This window comes from Mesocricetus auratus, unplaced genomic scaffold (genome assembly GCF_017639785.1).
Source record: "Mesocricetus auratus isolate SY011 unplaced genomic scaffold, BCM_Maur_2.0 Super-Scaffold_100676, whole genome shotgun sequence".
Taxonomy (NCBI): Eukaryota; Metazoa; Chordata; class Mammalia; order Rodentia; family Cricetidae; genus Mesocricetus; species Mesocricetus auratus.
Window position 1 is genome coordinate 70,296,981 of NW_024429266.1, and position 18,783 is coordinate 70,315,763.

At 44.6% G+C, this 18,783-nt stretch overlaps 1 protein-coding gene across 41 annotated transcripts in view; it reads right to left on the reverse strand.

Annotated features, from left to right (window-relative positions):
* Clasp1 (cytoplasmic linker associated protein 1) overlaps positions 1-18,783 on the reverse strand; it is a 227,789-nt gene that overhangs the window by 36,535 nt on the left and 172,471 nt on the right. For 27 of the 41 annotated variants that reach the window (XM_040738743.1, XM_040738742.1, XM_040738732.1 and 24 more), the window contains 4 exons: positions 17,714-17,857; positions 8,266-8,409; positions 7,294-7,400; positions 3,204-3,320 (listed from right to left, as the gene is read on the reverse strand). In XM_040738743.1, coding sequence (XP_040594677.1) covers positions 3,204-3,320; positions 7,294-7,400; positions 8,266-8,409; positions 17,714-17,857 — 512 coding nt within the window. The remainder of the gene's footprint in view (positions 1-3,203; positions 3,321-7,293; positions 7,401-8,265; positions 8,410-17,713; positions 17,858-18,783) is intronic. The other 14 variants (XM_040738752.1, XM_040738753.1, XM_040738751.1 and 11 more) reach the window with 1 other exon arrangement.

Sequence of the window (18,783 nt, forward strand, 5' to 3'; positions counted from 1 at the left end):
ATTTCAGTTCAAATGACTGCACCATCACAATAGACTCTTAAAGAAAAGAAGACAAAGGCTCTGCCAGCTGTTGCTGTCTTGTCTCACTTTCCAGGAACGAACCAACTCCAGTTGCCAACTTGGGAGCAGCGTGCATGTCCATAGCCACTGAGGCCATTCCTGAGGTGTCCTTGTCCAAGTGCCCCTTGGGATGAATCTGAAGTCACGCGCTCCAGGTGTGAGAGACAAATGCTTTCTAGTGATGGCTATCATTCCCTTTTCTTGCTTCTTCCATGATGTCTCTATAGATCTATTGAAGATCAATACCCTTTAAGACTTCACTTCTTGTAGAAAAAAATTTCCCAGGAAGGCTGTCATCACGAAGTGGGCTGGACAAACACCCTAAATCTATCTTTAAAAAATACTTTATTTTTTATTTTTGTGTATGTATATGCATGTATGTGTGTATGTGCATGCTTGCATAAGGGCTCACAGAGTCCAGAAGCAGGTGTCAGCTCCTGCGAGATAAAGTTACAGTCATCTGTGAGCCACCGAAGTAGGCACCAGAATTCAAACTGATAGAGCTGCCAACCCTGAGACTTGAGGAATGGCACATGGGACCAGGGGGAGGGCCCAGAAGCAGACTGAAGAGGTGAGCTTGCATGTGACACTCGTTTTAGCTTGAAGAAAGCCCCAGGGCACAATCTGTTGGGTTAAAGACCTTTGTCACCTGTAAACATTCTGAAAGGAGGGGGGGTGTCTTTAGGAGTCTAGATTAGGAGGAGTAACTCAGTCATCAGTCTGAGGTCCTGTCACCACACACTGCAGCCTCCAGCAGCCAGTGGAGCCCTGTGGAGAACCAGGTTGGGCAGGGGAAGAGACACTGGGCCAGGATTCCAAGAAGAAACCAAATAGATTGAGGAAGTCTGCTCTCTGCACCTTTCTTTTCTGTCATTTTGGGAGATGAATACCATACAGAGAAAGAGAACAGTTCTGTTAGTCTCCCAAACCTATCTCCACTCAGTGTTCTCTCTTCGGCTGCTTACCACAAGTTCTCCTTATGTGCCCCCCCCCCCGCAATGTTGGACATTGAATCCAGGGCTTTGTGCATGACAGGTAAACCCCCTACCACTGAGCCACACCCCAGGTGTCAGTGTGTGTTAACTGTTATCAACTGGTCAGATAGACCGATGGGCTTATGGGAAAGGTGAATCTGGAGAGGGATGTCCTCTGGATGGTAATCTTGATGGCTGCCTGGACGTGGACGATGGCTGGAGTGAGGTTCCGTGTGTGGAAGGGTGTACAGGCCAGCATGCTGGGGGACAGCTGATGAAGCACATCTATACTGGGTGACAAGGCTAATCTCAAAAAACAGTGACAAATGCAGTTACCATTGAAAAGTAGATACAAGTCTGTGCATCAGTGGTCATGGGAACCCATGGCTGCTGCTGCTTTTTGTTTTCTAGGTTTACTTTTTAAATTATATTTTTTAATAATCTTTTTTGATGATTTATTTTTATTTTATGTGCATTGGTGTTTTGCCTGCATGTATTATCTGTGTGAGGGTTTCAATCCCCCAGAATTGGAGTTACAGACAATTGTGAGTTGCCATATGGGTGCTATGAATTGAACCTGGGTTCCCACTGAGCCATCTCTCCAGCCCACTTTTTAAATTCTTAAAATCTATTATCGTGTGTGTGTATGTGTATGTGTGTGTGTGTGTCTGTGCACGCATGCACCTGTGCATGTACATGGGCACCATGATGTACATGTGGAAGTCAGAGATAACTTTGTGGAGCTGGCTTCACCTTCCACCTTTCTGTGGGTTTCAGGGACTGAACTCAGATGGTCAGGCATGAGCATGTCATCTCACAGACCCTCTGGTTTTTTCTTTCCTTTTTTTTAAAAACTGTTTACACAGTTGGGTACACCCACCTCTTACCGAGCACAGTGACAGGTGGGCCTCCTATTTTCGGCCCATGCAATGACAGGCATCTAGGAAAGGCATGCTCTTTATGACAGTCTTTATGACAGCACCCAAGAGACCTGGAACAGGTGTCTGGAGGAAATCATAGAACTTTCTTGGGATCACGAACATAACTGTTAAAACCTGATAGAAGCCATGTCATTCAAGATTTGTAACACTGTCACTCAGCCAGTGCCAGGCATCTTCATTTCCCATCAGCAACCGATGCTTGCTATAATAATGTCCTGTCTGAAGTAGGGCGCCTTTCCCAATTAATGCATGTATTTGTTTGGCAGTACTGGAGACTGAACCTAGGATCTCAGGCACGCTAAGTAGGAGCTCTAACATGAAACCATAGCTTCAGTCCTCGGTAAGGCATCTTTAGGGAGACGGGACAATGAAGCTACCTATTTTGGTGGTTTCGTTTGTTTTTGTCAACTTGACTTAAGCTGGAATTATCTGTTAAGAGGAATTGAGCAAATGCTTCCATCACATTGCTTGTAGATAACTCTGTGGGCATTTTCCTGACTAGTGATCCATGTGGGAAGTCCCTCACTACGGGCAGTGCCATGTCCTGGGCAGGTGGTCCTGAGTGGTATAAGAAAGTTCGCTGAGTAAGTCACGAGAATCAGCCAGTAAGCAGCACTCTTCCATGGCTTCTGCTTCTGCCTGGAGTTCCTGCCCTGATTTTTCTAGAAGATGGGCTACAAGCTATAAGGTGAAATAAAGCTATTCATCCCCAAGCTGCTTTTGGTCACAGTGTTTATCACAGCAGTAAAAAGCAAACTAAGACACCAGCTCTTAGGGCTGGTTGCTGTAAAATAGTGTATAAGGAAAGTAGTCAGTCTGGGCATTTGCAGCGCGGACAGCAACTTGTGGAAAGCACAGGTGTCACCAGATCCTTAGTGGAGCTCTTCCATACCTGGCACTCAGATTAAGGGAACTCTACCTACCACTGCTCCCCAGACAACATGATGTATCCTGAATGACATGCTAGGCCAAACAGCCCATGAGGGTAAATGGTGACAAGTCTGGCTGGGTGGTTAAAGAAGTTACTGTCCTTAGACAGAGCAGCAGCCTGGCTCTGAGCCTGTTCCTGCTCTTGAAGCTCACCCAGGCTTCATTCCTGCAAGGCTAAATTAAATGCAAGCAGGAATCACACCAGAGGAACTCAGAGGCTTTCCAAAAGACCCAGGGCAACCTTGGAAACACAATAATATTGTGACATTTTGAACAAATTTAACAGGTAGCATGTTACCTGGGAGAGTAAGAGCGCCTGAGAGTCTTGTGGGAGGGAGCGGTGGGAATGGAGTTAGGCTGAGAAAAGGGAGGTGGGGGCTTCGATAGCCCATCGGCACTCCAGCCCCACAACCGACTGCAGTGATCAGAAGAGGAAAATCAGAGAGAGAAACACAGAAGCAAAGGGGAGGGGAGGAGGAAGACCCTCCACCAGAGACCCATCAAATTAGCTCCAGCAAAATTTGGTATGTCAAACACAGAGAAAAAGAACAGGTTCATTTTACACTTCACTCCTCAGTAAGACTGTTTTTATTCTTTTCTTTACCAACCACTTAGTTGACTCATGAAGAGTCAACTAAGATCCCATGCTTAGTGTACATACCTGTGAGAGGGCACACCTGCCTGCCTGGCCTGGACGTGCATTGGAAGCACTTAGGAGAAACTAAGGATGCTCAGGTTACCATCCTAGCGGTTATTTCAGGAAGGACCAGAGGTGGCGCTCTCAAGACTTAGTTCAAGTGGGACAGAAGCAAGGAGATGCTCCAGGACCACACTACTGTGACTCAGCACTTCAGAGAGAGTGCTCCTGGGCTGGGGATCTGGTGGGAGTTCAGAGGACAGAGTGCCACTGGAGGGTGAGTACATGGGGCAGTTAGTCTCAACTGGACAGCTCAGAGGAGGAAATAGAATAAAGAAATGAAACGGCATTCCTCTGCTTCCACACCATCCAAAGGAAACTAAAGTACACCTGGTATCTATTGCTCACCCCAGTGTCACCACCTGGCCTGGGTTTGCGGAGGTCCCCAGAGAAATTCTAACTTCTGCTACTGAGCAGATCCACAGCATTCGGCCTGCTGCAGCACAGTTTGTACATGTGTGTATATATGGAGGTCAGAGGACAACCTCAGGGGGCACCAACACTCAGGTGCCTTCTATGTTTTATTTGAGACAAGGCCTCCCCCAGCCTGGAACTTCACCATGTAGGCTACCTAGGCTAGCTTGCACACATGTTCTGGAAATTTGTTCATCTCTTATCACATTATCACTGGGAATACACCAATGGGCCACTGTGCCTGGTCTTTTTAAAAAAAAAAATTAAAAAATAGGTTCTGAACTCAAGTCCTCATGCTTGCAAGGCACATGGTTTATCAACTGAGTCATCACCAACTTCAGGTCCCAACCAACATGGTTCTCACAGCAGGTATCACTGAGTGTCAGCAGCTCTAAGCAGGGTCACAGAATAATCCATTTTGTAGGGAAAATACAGCTTGGAGAGGAGAGGTCATCACTGTGCAGGGTCTAAAGCCCTTCTTCAAGCCACACTCTGGGGGTAAGGGCACAAAGGGAATAGAGGTGCTACGCAGGCCTGACTCCTGGCTGGCCCGGGCTTGCTATGAACCCCTGCCATATTTTATAGGTGCTACTTCACTCTGACTGGAGAAACACAAGAGCTGTCCACAGGGCAGCCTTGCCAGGGAACCCAGAGGTGACCATGCAGTTCCATTCTGTTCTAGGATACTCTCATCAGGATCATCTGCCAGACTGGAGCAAGACCCTAGACACTTGGAACTACAATTCCCTTCTCTACCACAAAATCATAATGGGTAAAATGAGCTAAAATAGAAGTGTTTGTTAAACTATAAGATACGTTCTAAATCTCAAATATCATGTCATGTATGATCATTAGTTGGGAATGACTGGCAGCCATCCCACTCTCATAACTAATTAGTAATGAGATCTTTACAAAGCGCTGGCCTGCTGGCATCTCCAACACCACTGGGCTGATGAAAAGAACCTCCTTTGTGGACAAATCTGAAGCTACCATCATATGAGAGCTGTCATCACTTTTGAACCATCCCATAATCAAACCACAGAACTTTTGAACCAAAAAAACCTTTTAAATTCCTAGTTCATCTTGATGTTCAGAATTAAAAAACAAATAGCTGGTCTTATTTTTTTCCTCTTTGGAATAAAAAGCTAACACTTTATAGTCAAAATCATGCTTCAAGGGTAACTCAAGAAACATGTAGGAGGCTGTACTGTGACATGTTTATTACCCTCTGGACATATGGCAAGCTACTCAACTCTTCTGCCATCAAAAACTTCATTTCTTTTATAGCTTCCCTAGTAGAAAGCATGCTACCCGCCTGAGTGTTCCTTCCAATGATACAATCAGGTGGGGCAGTTTTCGCCAGGAGATAAACCATCTCTCCTGTTGAGCTCAGGCTGGCCTTCGATCTAAGTACTGAAGGGGGACTTTTTGTTTTTTGTTTTTTAAACAGATAGAAACTACATTAAATAAGTAATTCCCGAAAAAAGATTTAGCCACAAGAAAATATTTAGGTCACAGCCAGACCTTTTGATATTGAAAATAAATCTATAGTTAAGAATTAATGGAAATTTTTAAAGTTTGGAGATCTTCAAAGATTAATTTCCAGTCAGTTCTTTGATGGATTTTATTAGCACACCCACCCAGTTTTTTTAAATGTAAGTGTTTAATAAACAAAGTAATAAAATACTTAATTTGAGGTTTAATATTTTCTTACTACATAATAATGTAATAACTAAAAGATCTATGAACTGCACACGATGGAAGGACAGCCTTCCCAATTAACAGTGCAGAGCATCATGTTTAGACTAAGCAACAATTTATAGAAAATATGCATTTTCCATACAATTTTCAGTGTCTGTGCTGGACCCTGGTCACTCAGGATAAAACCCATACTTGGGAGATCTTAGTATTAAATCACTTGGGGAAGGAAGGGCAGATGTATTTTCATCAGTTTCTGCTCACTCCTGTGTAATTCTAACACTACACTGAAACCCTAACAACACTGACTCTGGAGATAGAACATCAGACTGGATATCACAGGTCAGGGAGCACATCCAAAGCAACACGAAAACAACACAGGCTTTCAAACAACAAACGAACTAAATCCACATGCTTTCCCCAAGAGGAAAACAGATTTCCTTTGTTCCATGATATTGGTGGTGTATAACTGGGGCCTGAAGAGAACTCTAGTGGCAAGAATAGAATTCATAAAAAGTTACATTTTAAAAGCACTGGTGTGCCAAGCTTGGTCTTACAGGTCTGAAATCCCAGCACTGGGGGAAGTGAAGGCATAGGATCAGGAGTTCAAGGTTATCTTCTGCTACATAGTCAGCCTGGCTAAATGAGACCCTGTCTCAAAAACAAAAATAAATTTGGCCATCTTTCCAGCAGATGGAGACCTTTATCAGCAAAGGGTACATTTGGCATATTCTCATTGCATTTTAAGACCTTGTGACAGTACCTTCAGGACAAAAGTCTTTTAGATTCTCATAGACCAAAGACCTTGACTTCTCATAGATAAAATACAGCACTTGTGGCCCTTGCTGGTCCAGAAAAATGTGTGGTTTCATAGAGCCACCACTCTGAGGGACTGCGTAGTGCCATGAAGACTTCTAACAAGCCCTGAGACAGAGTACTTTCTCCTTTGAAGTCAGACCTCACTGTTGGGCATGGTGGTGTATGATCGTGATCTTGGCAACCTGGAGGCTAAGGCAAGATATGTACGGAAAGTTCCAGGCCAACCAGGACCACATAATAGACCCTGTCTCAAAAACAAAAATAAAAACCAACACGTAAAAAGTTAGGCCCCTGACTCTACAAGGCCACTGTGACGGTCCTAACAGGTATACATACTGAACCACTGTTTTTTCAGAGCAGCATCTGCTTTAATGTGACAGGGGCAGGCCTGGAGCGGCTCCCTGAGTGGAAATCTACATCAGGCTTGGTGTAGACTCCGAAGAGTGTATAAATAACTCAATAAATACCGCTAGGGTTCTCCATCTCTTAGAGCACAGCTGACAGGCTTCCTCAGGGATTCATGTGACCTCAGTTTTAAAATCTATGAGGTATCAGGCTCAGTGTTTACAGCTAGTAGAACTACAGAGAACACGCAACACAAGAACACAGGAGTTACTGCCAAGGACCACACAGTCACAAGTAGAGGGAGGAGTGGAACACACACCCCCGATTCCTAGCACTCTGCTAGCAAACTTAGGTCTAAGTCAGGCTGCACAGAAAGTAGGACATCTTCATTTTTCACTTCTGTGGATGAGCTTACCTTGGAGATAGTCCCCCATGGGAACAGTTGGTGGGTGAGGTCAGGGGGCTGGTCCTGCTGCTGGGGTGTCGGGAAGGCGTCCGGCCAATGGTATTGCTTGGAGATCCCTGGAGTAAAGGAATGCAGACATCATTGTCCAAAGGCTTTCATGAACATCCAATCCAAACCACTCCTCTCTTAAGTCATATGTAAATGGGTAGGAGCTGTTCACAGTGACCCCAGTCCCTGCCTCCACTGATTATTAGTTGCATGGATGGATAACTGTTCTGTAGGAATCCCTGGAACTTAATGACCACTGTCACTTAGGGTGGCTAATACTAACTGCCAATCTGACAAGATCCAGAATCACGTAGGAGACACATCACTAGACATGTCTGTGAGAGACTTTTAGGACTGCATTGATGAAGGCCGGAAGACCAACCCTGAATAGAGACAGAGTATCATCTCATGGGTTGGAGTGTCAGGCTGAACAAGAGGAAGACAGTGAGCTGAGCACTAGTCAGCAAGCAGTCACTACTCTCTGCCTCTTAACCAGAGATGCCATGCGACCACCTGCCCCTCACACCTGCTGCTTTTGTCATCCCTGTCACGATGACTGTGCCACCCTGGAGATGTGAATGAAAACAAATCCTCCCTTTCTTCAGTTCTTCTTGTCAGAGCAATGAGAAAAAGATCTAACAGAGCTGTGTTAAACTGATACACACAAGTAAACACTCCTCTCATTACAGAGTTAAAATATCTAAGACAGATTCAAAGAAAGAAAGATTGAATAATAAATAAAACTTAGGAAACATTTAACTGACTCAACAACCTTACCCTAAGAAAAAGGCCACATATGAGGACCAAGTCCATTGACTTCCAGGTGTATGCGAGGACCAGAAAGGACCCCAACCTCCATAGGCTCACAGGCTATTAACAAAGAACAAGGAAGCTGGCTGTCCATCTTATGACTACCACAACCAGGGCACTTACCACACTGGTGTTACTGGAGTTCTTGAGGTGGTTATGCAGGAGTTTGGTGGCACCATCCTGGAATGTTTTTGGCAAGGCACCAAGTAACATGGTAAATTCGGGAGTGTTCAATTCAAACAGAGAGATGAGCACAATCTGTGCTGCCTGGAAAAAGAAGGTGTGGCTAAGAGATGTGTGTACATATCAAAGAACATTCACTAATGCTCTTTCACAAGGAGAGCATTTCTGTATAACTGAGATCTGGAGGAAATGGTAACATCAGCCTCAGGGAGCCCCGGCATTAATCTGGAACATTCCCTGCTTCTTTTTTTAGTGCTTTGGCTTGATATATTTCTTTCATTGTCTAGCACTAGGAAGAAAACCAATAAATAGAACAATAAAAACATACTAGATGTTTAAGAGTGCTCTCACTCTAGTGAGAGCTGGACAGGTTGGCGGTGTACCCGGTGCACCCTGGGAAGAGGGAGCTCCTAGTTAAACCACTGCTGGGTTTATCTGGGCACTCCACTAAGAAACTACAAATTTTAGAGACACATGAACAATTTCTTCTTTTATGCCTTAGAGCCAAGAGCACAGACTTTGGGGAAACAAACAGGATACTGATGATAGACAAAAGTACACTCCATTACCTTTGGGAAAGGAAAGTGTTTTATTAACTGGGGAAACAATGCAGGGACATTCACAGTGATGGTGGCACATGGGAAAGCAGTGAGCTAAGACAAGAGACAGGGGATTTCCCACAAGCAAGTGCTCCCAAGGGAGTTAGCCGTATGCAGTCTGAGTTTAAAACCCAAAGACTTGGGAATTAATGAGGAGGCTGACTTGTAAATGCTAAAGCAGACATGGTGGCACACACCTTTAATCCCAGCACTCGAGGCAGAGGCAGACCTCTGAGTTCAGGGAAGCCTGGTCTACATAGTGAGTTCCAGGCTAGCCACGAGTGAAGAGGGAGACTATGTATTAAATAACAACCAAACAAAATCTAAGCTGAAAGATGCTCCTAGGAAATGCCAATAGTCATTTCTTGTTAATTTCTAAGAGTCAAGGGAAAAGAAAAGATATTATTCAAACTATTTCTAAAGACACAACAGTTTCTTTATATTCTTTAGAAATAGTTTCTATTTCATTTTCATTTTAACTATATGGCATCTTTTCAGAGACTATACTTTTTAGGATTGCAGTCAAGTATTTGGGATATTTTTCCATGATATAGGCTCAAATCTGAAACTAAGTAGAACAATATTCTTTGTGGGACAAAAAATTATTTTTCCATTTTCTAGAACTGAAAACCCCAGGCACCATTTCCTCCTCTGATCCTGAAATTAGTCAGCAGCTTTTTCCATCCAGACACAGTGGCCAGTGTACTCTTACCACACACGAGAACATCGTTACTGTTGTCCTATGACAAAACCCACTTTCTTGGAATTAAGCATCATTCAAAACCATCTGTTTCCTAACAAATAAAGGCACTGTTAAGGTAATTTGTACTAACAAAACCAACTTCAAAAAATGTGCAAATTAATTTGTACAGGTAAAAACCTTTAACTAGATGTTAGGACAGCCTCACACACATGCAGAAAAAGCACATGTTGAGGAGAAAACAGGCAGGAGACTGGAATTTCAGCAAGAAAACACAAGCGTGCTGTCACTGCAATAAGAAAGCACAGACACTCAGCTTTTATGTGTAGAAACTGGCACCTGAACTGCACAAATCCATTGCTGCACGCTCACTCTTCATTTTGGAGACAGTGTCAAGTTGGTCCTGAACTTGCTATACTAGCCAATGATGACGGAACCTCTGGTTTTCCTGTGTGCATCTCCCGAGTGTCAGGATAACAATATAATGGCTGTGCACTACTATGCCCATACTATGAGGAGCTGAGGATGGAACCAGGCCTTGTGCATGCTAGGCAAGTATTCTACTCGCTAGCTGAGCTACAGCCTCAGTCCTACGACTAGATTCCTGAATAGGCTAGCTTCATGTGAAATGAGACCGTATTGCCTCCCACAAACTTGAGTTTTTCATGATGCCAATTAAAAGGCAGCATCTTTTAAGGACAGTGGGCCTACAGCCCTAGACAATGTGAAAATTCTTGGCTATTTAATATGAATACACTTATCTGAGGAAAGAAAGTGTATAATTTAAATTCTAACTCACTAGTCTTTTTTCAAATAATACCAATGTTAAATTCAATGCATATTTAGATAGATAGATAGATAGAAAGAAAGAAAGAAAGAAAGAAAGAAAGAAAGAAAGAAAGAAAGAAAATGTAGTGTGTGTACCTATATGGAGGCCAGAAGAGGGTGTCAGATTCTGTGGAGCAGGAATTATAGGTGGCTGTGATCTACCTAATGTGGGTGCTGGGATCTAAACTAGGGTCCTCTGTACGAACAGTGAGTGCTCTTAACTGCTGAGTCATTTCTCAGGCCCCTTTACTTTAAAAAACAGATTATTTTTATTATTTATCGGTGTTTGTATGTACACATGTGCACATATGTGCATATGTCTGCAGAAGTCAGAAGAGGGCATTGGTATCTCCTGGAGCTGTACTTAGGAAGGCACCTCCCTAAGTCCTGGTATTTATGACTTTGTCTTTCTCCCCTTGCTATTCTAGTAAATATGGCAGTTAACTACATTTGGAACCATTTCACTGAGAAGGTGGTTAAACACAGGCACACACATCACACATCATTACATTAACAGTAATTCTCAGGGCCTCATAACGGTGACTGGTAGGGACAATGTAAGGGCAGACAGGAGGGTGTGCTTGGAATTAGTACACGGGCTCAATCTACCTGTTTACAACTTTCTTCCAAGTTTCCTTCTCCAGGCCCAGAGCAAGTAGGAACTGACCTAGTAGGGGCATCGTCCCCTGCTCGACTATGCTGACGCTGACGCTGACGCTGACGCTGGGACTGGTGAGCAGAAGAGGGCAGGGAGCATTAGAAAGCAGGAGAGGTCAGTCAAGGCTGTTCGCTGGCTCAGAGAGAGTGAAGCTCATCAAGGCTGAGTCCCTGAGCCACAAGTCAGGGATAGCACACAGAGGTTTGTTTGCTGGGTTTCTCATTTAACCATATCCTCCCTAAGGGGAGGAGAATTCTTGCTTCCTGTGATATGAAGGGCAATCAGAGGTCAAAGTGAGACTTGAGAAGGAGTCACAGTCATGGTTAAGTTCAGAGACAACTCTTAGTTTTTAGATTAGGCTATGCAGCCTCTATGTTCACTCACACACACACACACACACACACACACACACACACACACCTACACACTTTTAAAATCGACATTCATTTTTGTGTGTGTGTTGGGGGTGTGCCATGTACTACAGCATGCATATGGGGATCAGAAGACAACTTGAAAGAGTCACTTCTCTACTTTCACACATAAACTCTAAGAACCAAGGGCCTTTGTCCTCTGGGTCATCTTAGTCATAAGTCATTTAGGAATTTCACACTTCAAAGACCAATTCCATACTTTTCCTGATGCAGCCAATGGCATTTTTATACTTCCTAGGTTTCTTTGCCATGTCTTCATCTCTCACATCTTTCAAAACATTTGGAAGCCAAGGAATTACCGAGCACTGGGAAAGGTCCCCGCTAGTCCACTGACAAGTGACACAATACGAAATAAGCATTTAGAATCCTGAAGCTGGGACATGCAATTAAATACTCTGGCTGGGCATTGGAGTGTACACCTGCAACTCCAGCACTGAGAAAAGTTAGGTAGGAGATCAAAAATTCCAGGCCAGCTTGGGCTTTACAAAACCCTGTCTCAAAATACCCAGAGGCTGGAAGAGCTACACAGCAGTGCCTAGTATTCCAAGTTCCTGAGCTTGAGTTCCAGCACAACATATGGACACATTCACATACACAAGAAACAAACAAACAAATACATTTTATGGGGAAAATTCTATTGCCTTTAATTAGGTGGCCTTTCATAGATCACATGACTTCTTAAGTGATGGAAAGAGCCTAGCCTTCAATTTGTTTCCTAAACAGCAGCAGCAGCAGCAAATCCTGAACAACCCTTAGACATCAGCAAATGAGGCTCCAGGATCTGATTCTTACTGTAATCAAGCCTGCCCTAGATGCCCTAGATGCCCTAGATGCCCCAGGCAACTATTACCAGCCCCTTGCAGATAACAAACAAGTCCTCAGGAGAGTAAATGACTTGCTCAGCTGCACGGGTAGAAGCCAAAAAGGGGCCAAACAGCAAAATTGTTTCTATGGTAACATACTCCAGTGAACTGTGAAAGGTGCAGTGGCCTCTAAAGTCTAGCTCCCATACACGCACTTACACAAAGAAAAGATTAATGTTAGAGAAGCCAGTCCAGGGAAGTGCTGGTGTTCCCGGGAGCCTTCTAGCAGCCAGTCTGGTAGGCAATGTCCCTCTAATGCTTTGAGTTTGGTTTTGGTTTTGAGAAATACCTTAAATATTAAAAACCCTTCTCTTGTCATGTGAAACATCCCTAAAAATGGAGCTAAGAAAGGAACAAAGGAATATTAAATATTAATATAAATATTAAATATTAATGAATCTGAACTCCAACAGTCTGCATCAGTTTCAAATGCTTCAAAACGGCCATTGGCATGGCTCAGTCGGTGGAGTGCTTGCACAGCATGCATGAGGCTCTGGGTGTGATCCCCATAACTACACTAATCTAGGTGTGAGCCCCAGAAGTATATAAACTGGGTGTAGTGTCATAGGCCTATAATCTCAGAACTTGGAAGGTAGAGGCTGGTGGATCAGAAGTTCAAGGTCATGGGGATAAATGAGGGGAGTGTTGAGAGTGCACTGTTCTGGTAGAGGACCCAAGCAGGTTTGTTCCTAGCACCCGTGTCAGCAGCTCAAAACTATTTGTAACTCCAACTCTAGGGGATGATGGCTTCTTGTACACTCCAAGGGTACCTGTGCTCACACATGCTAATAACCACATTCAGATACACAAATATACATAATTTAAAAATAATAAAGGGGCTAGACAGATGGCTCAGTTATTAAGGGCACTTGTTCCTCTTGTCGAGGGCCTGAGTTTGGTGCTCACAACCTCCAGAACTCCAGTTCTAAGGATCCAATGCTTTCTTCTGACATTAGCAGGCACCAGACAAAGACATGGCATACAAACACATATATAAATACGTACATACATACACATAAAAATTTTAAGTCTTTTTAAAAAAGTATTTGAAAGTTATCCTCAGCCACATAGTGAGCTTGGCACAATGACAAGGACTTTCACAGGCTGGGAAGGTGGGTCAGTTAGTGAAATGCAGGCCAGGAAAGCATGAGCACGTGAGTTCAGATCCCATGTAAAAACTGTTTGTGGCTATGTGCCTGTTACCCCAATACCAGGGAGGCAGGGCTCAGATATGGCTAAAATGGGGGCTCACTTACCAGCCAGTCTAGCCAAAACAGTGAGCTGTAGGACACAAAGTCATCTCAATTTGTCCAGTATCAACTGTACATCAAACAGAGCACTCAAACAAAAGTGACTCTATGCTCAGGAAGTGGTAAGCTATGGTGACCTAAAGTGAGTCATTTGTGGCGAGTAGTTTATGGGGCCAAAGACCACATATTGGAAATACCATGTCTTTTTTTTTTTTTTGGTTTTTCAAGACAGGGTTTCTCTGTATTGTTTTGGAGGCTGTCCTGGAACTCGCTCTGTAGACCAGGCTGGCCTCGAACTCACAGAGATCCTGCCTCCCGAGTGCTGGGATTAAAGGCGTGTACCACCAATGTCTGGCGGAAATACCATGTCTTAATGCATCTATTTGACTTCCCTAGTGCACTCAGAGTCATGACACCTTGGATGATTAAAAATGAGTAGAGAGTGTCTGGAAGGCAGAGGCACACCTACTTAGTAGATGAACTTCACCACAGTTTGCAGAGAGGCCAAAGTAAGTAAGTAAATAAATGGACAGATATATATATATATTTTAATCTCTAGGGGTGGGGATATAGTTCATTTGGTAAAGTGTTTGCAGGCAAGTATGAGGACTCACATAAAGAGTATGGGATCAGTGAGATGGCTCAGTAGGTAAAAGTGTGATCAAAACTGATGACCTGAATTTGGCCCCAGGACTCCATAGTGAAAAAGAACTGACTCTCACCGAGTTGTACACTGACTTTACACATGTGTGTGTCATGTACCCTTTCCCATAGTTGATTAAAATAACAAGAGCAACCACTCCTGTTCTGTTTTTGTATTTTGCTAAGGATTTTTTTGTTCATTTATGAGTGCATGTCTGTCATGTGTATGCAGATGAGTCTGTCATGTGTATGCAGATGCAAGCCAGAAGGGTGACAGATCCCCTGGAGCTGGAGTGAGGGGTGGTTGTGAGCTGCCAGAGGTGGTGATGGGGACAGAACTTGCATTCTTAAGAGGAGTAAGCACTCCTAACCACTGAGCTCTCTCCAGGCAGGCATCAGGAAGGCAGGGATGGGGAAATCCCTGGAACTCACTGGCCAGACAGCCTAGCCTACTTGGAGATCTCTGGGCCAGTGAGAAACTCTATCTCAAAACAAAACAAAAAACATAGAACCTGAGGGAACAATGCTTGGCCTCCACACATACACATAAACCTCTGTACTTAAGGGCTAAGGAATTACCAAATAATGACGTGCCATGCCATTGCAAGAGCTTTGGAAGCACAATGCAAGGACTGCCCCATGCCATTCCCTGCAGTGAGTGGGATTTGGGAGGAAGATGGCTATGCTTCTCATCATCGTCATTCAGAGGAAGGGATGAAGATATAGTTAAGGTCCCTAGATGGTTAACTTTGAGACAAAGGTAAAAATAACCTGAGTGTGCATGACCCAATTAGGTGAGCCCTGAAAAGAGGGAGAGAAATCCTCCTGTTGGAAGAGGAGACCTTAGTAGGGGGAGGGCTGATGGGAAGTCTTTAGGTCAGGGGCATGCTCACGACTGCATTATTAAGACTTCATTTCTCTCTGCTTCCTGCTGGTTTTGTAAGCCCTTCTGTATCTGCATCCCTATCAAGAGGGCACTCAACAGAAGCAGCAAAAACACCAGCACCATGCCCTTAAGTCCCAGACTTCTAGGTCTTTCATAAACAGCCTGCGATTTGTGTCTCATCATTTTGTTTTGACAAAACGTTAACATATCTTCACACCTGGAGTTGGGAGGCTAGTGACTCTAAGGCTTTTGTTATATTTGTTAACCCTGTCATTTTGAAAATGACAACAAAACATGTTTCTGACCTCTAAATCAAATAAAACCACTGAACCATCTACTACTTCATCTTCTGAATCCCAAAGTGGCTCATTGGTTACACTTTGCCAATGGAATTTCTTCCAACAAATACTTAGAGGTTTCACAAAATGATGATAAATTAAAATTATTATTCATCAAAGGGGCTATAGGTCAGTAAATGTTCTGGCCTTGATGCCTGAAGAGCAACTGGGAAATCCATGTAGCACTTGTTCTCCATCCTGCTTAGTGTCACTTTCCAGTTTTTCCTATAGCTTGCTATGACACACGCCTAGCGTCCTGAGAAGTACCTTGTTGGCTCCCAGTCATGGAGTCCCACCCACTCTTGGGGAACCAGTGCTATTCAGGACCTCCCATTCCCATGGGTGAGCAGAAGCATCATGCCAGAAGTGTGGCCAGTTCATACCTGCTGATGTCATTGGCTACTGAGTTTCCAGGCCATGGATAAAGGAGAGTACATAACTGAGAACCCACTAACTTGTAACTATTTTTGACCTGTACCCGGGCTCCATCAGTCAATCTAAACCCCTCAGTCTGAGGCTGAAAGAAACCATCTCCATCCTTGCTCAGAACAGAACAGGCTGGCCACATCCCAGAGTCACTGCCTTTGGTGGTCTGAACAAAAACAGCCCCTATAGAGTCACAGGGACTGGTGCTAAGGGAATGTGTGGCCTTGGTAGAAGAAATGTGTCATTGGGGGTGGACTCTGAGGTTTCAGAAGCTCAACCAAGACCCAGTGTCTCCTTCTATTCCTGCTGTCTGCCAATCCAAATGTAGAACTCTCAGCTATCTCTCGAGCACCGTGTCTGTCACCATGCTTCTCACCATGATGATAATGGACTAAACCTCTGAAACTGTAAGCTGGCCCCAATTAAATGTTTTCTTTCTAAGAGCTGTCACGGCCATGGTGTAGCTTCACAGAAACAGAACACTAAGACTTCAGGGAAGCATCTGAACTTCACCCTGGAGAAGGGACAACAGCTGGAGTCTGCTCCCAAGAGCCTCCAACCAGATGTGCCTTCCAGTTGTGAGGAGGAGGAGAGGCCTGCATGGCAGAGGGACGAACCCTGCTGGGGAGCTGCCAAGGTGAGCACACACTAGCCTGGTTTTTAAGATGGGTTCTGGGGACTGGCCTCTGCTTTGGAGGCAGGCACTTCACTGAATGACGCACCCCCCCCCCACAAAGCTTTTATAATAAAGCAAAGGGCAACAACAGCTGTGTGCCACATCTGTGTGCCACATGTGAAACCCAAGAAGAGGCTGCAACACTGGCAGAAAGAGAAAGGTGACAGTCACAGCACCCCAGTATGACTCACTGTGGTTTGTGGGTGAGTAAATGTTTTGTATGTATCGGATAACATTTCTGTGAAGCAGACTATTATCTCGTAAGAAATCTGCAGCCTGTGCTCCACTGTTGCATGCCTTTCCATATGGCATTTTGGGAGAAAGTAGGAAACAGTCCCTGTGAGCCACTAAAGCAATACAATAATAGCTTGGTGTTAGGTGTCACACACACACACACACACACACACACACACACACACACACACACACACACACGCACGCAGAGTGAATACTGAAGCTGGGGAGATGGCGAGGGCCTGAGTGCAAATCCTAAGCATGTTGGTCTATGTGAATCGCCCCAGCAATGGTAGGAAGGGGCAGGAGGATCCCTGAAGCTCACTGGTCAGTCACCATAGTGGAAATGATTAGCTTCAGGTTGAAAATTGAGGTGGAGGGAGAGACAGAGGAAGATACCTGAGATTAACGTCTGGTCACACACAATCCACAACACATGTGCATGGATGAACACACATGTGCACACACACACACACACACACACACACAATCTGAATTCTACTGGAATCCCATTCTACTTCACAAATGTAAACAGGATTTGGCTCTTTTGAAGTCAGGAGTCTGCTGTGTCTTCCAACTGTTTCAGCCATATTTAACTCCCGGGTACCTTTGCAGCCAGTGAGCCCAAGATCTGCCGGCCCCTCATCAGAGCGCATTACCAGCAGACACAGAACTACTAGTGCTTTGTTATCACAAAGGTTGATCCATCAGACTAGAGATGGGCAGAGCAGGACAGAGAAGCGGAAACAGCACAGCTTTGGTGACACAGGTGTGTGGGGCAGTGTGCACATTCCCAGGGGAATGGCTACGCATGCCTGGGAAGAGTCTGCAGTCCTGCTGCGGCTCTGTGAACATACCTTTCTCACGTCTGAGCTCTTTGGTTCTGTAGTCCATGTTATGATTCTAGAAACAGCAAGCCTTGTTTCGCTCGAGTTTACAAAATCCGTGGGGTCCATCTGCCTGGCCAGAGACTCGATGTACTTCAGGATGGCAACTTTTACCTGAGAGACAATGATTTTAAATGTTAAGTACATGCCACAGACTGAACAGAAGTCTTAGTTGGTGATCAGTAGAAGAGTGAACACATGGAAGGCGAAGCCTCCCTCTGCCCCACACTGTTTCTGCACGGAGTGACAGCCACTCCAAACCCACATTCCTGATTCTTCTTCTTTTTAAGAATTATATGTTTTTGTTTTATGTGCATTGGTATTTGGTCTGTGTGAGGTTGCCAGATTCTCTGGAACTGGAGTTACGCACAGCCGTGAGCAGCTACGTGGGTGCTGGGAATTGAACTCAGGTCCTCTGGAAGAGCAGCCAGTGCTCTTAAGGGTTGAGACATCTCTCCAGTCCCATTCCTAAATTCTTAAAGAGAGTAGTTCTCCCACTGGCCTGGAGGCTAAGCTCAGCTGTTAAGCCAGTTCTGTGAAGCATTCTGGGCCAGGTCCTGGGAGGAATTCTCACCCCTAGCTCATACTCTGCTCCAGTTCCTCCACTAGTTTTTGATCTCAAGAGAGAGGGATTATTATCTATGAGACCCATCCTAGAGTCACAGGAAAAGGCAGTGGTCAAAGAACAGACTGCATATGACCACACACAGCCCCTTCCTTTGTTTAACGTAACTGAGTTATCCTGGCATACAGGATGTGACTGTAAGACTCTATGCCTTAGAGAACCCTCTATTGAAAGTATTCTCACACTGCACTGATCCGCAGCACATGAGAACACCTTCCTTCCTAGTTACAGCATCACCTGTGAAACGGCTAATGCACAATTGCTGGCAGGAAGAGAATTTGGCACATCCTTAAAGAGTTAGGAATTTGCCTACACAAGGAACTGGCCATCTAGGGCCAAGAGAAGCGAGAGCACGTCCACAGAGAGCTGATGGAGTGCTCCCCGTTTTGCTGACACATCACGACTGTTGTAAACG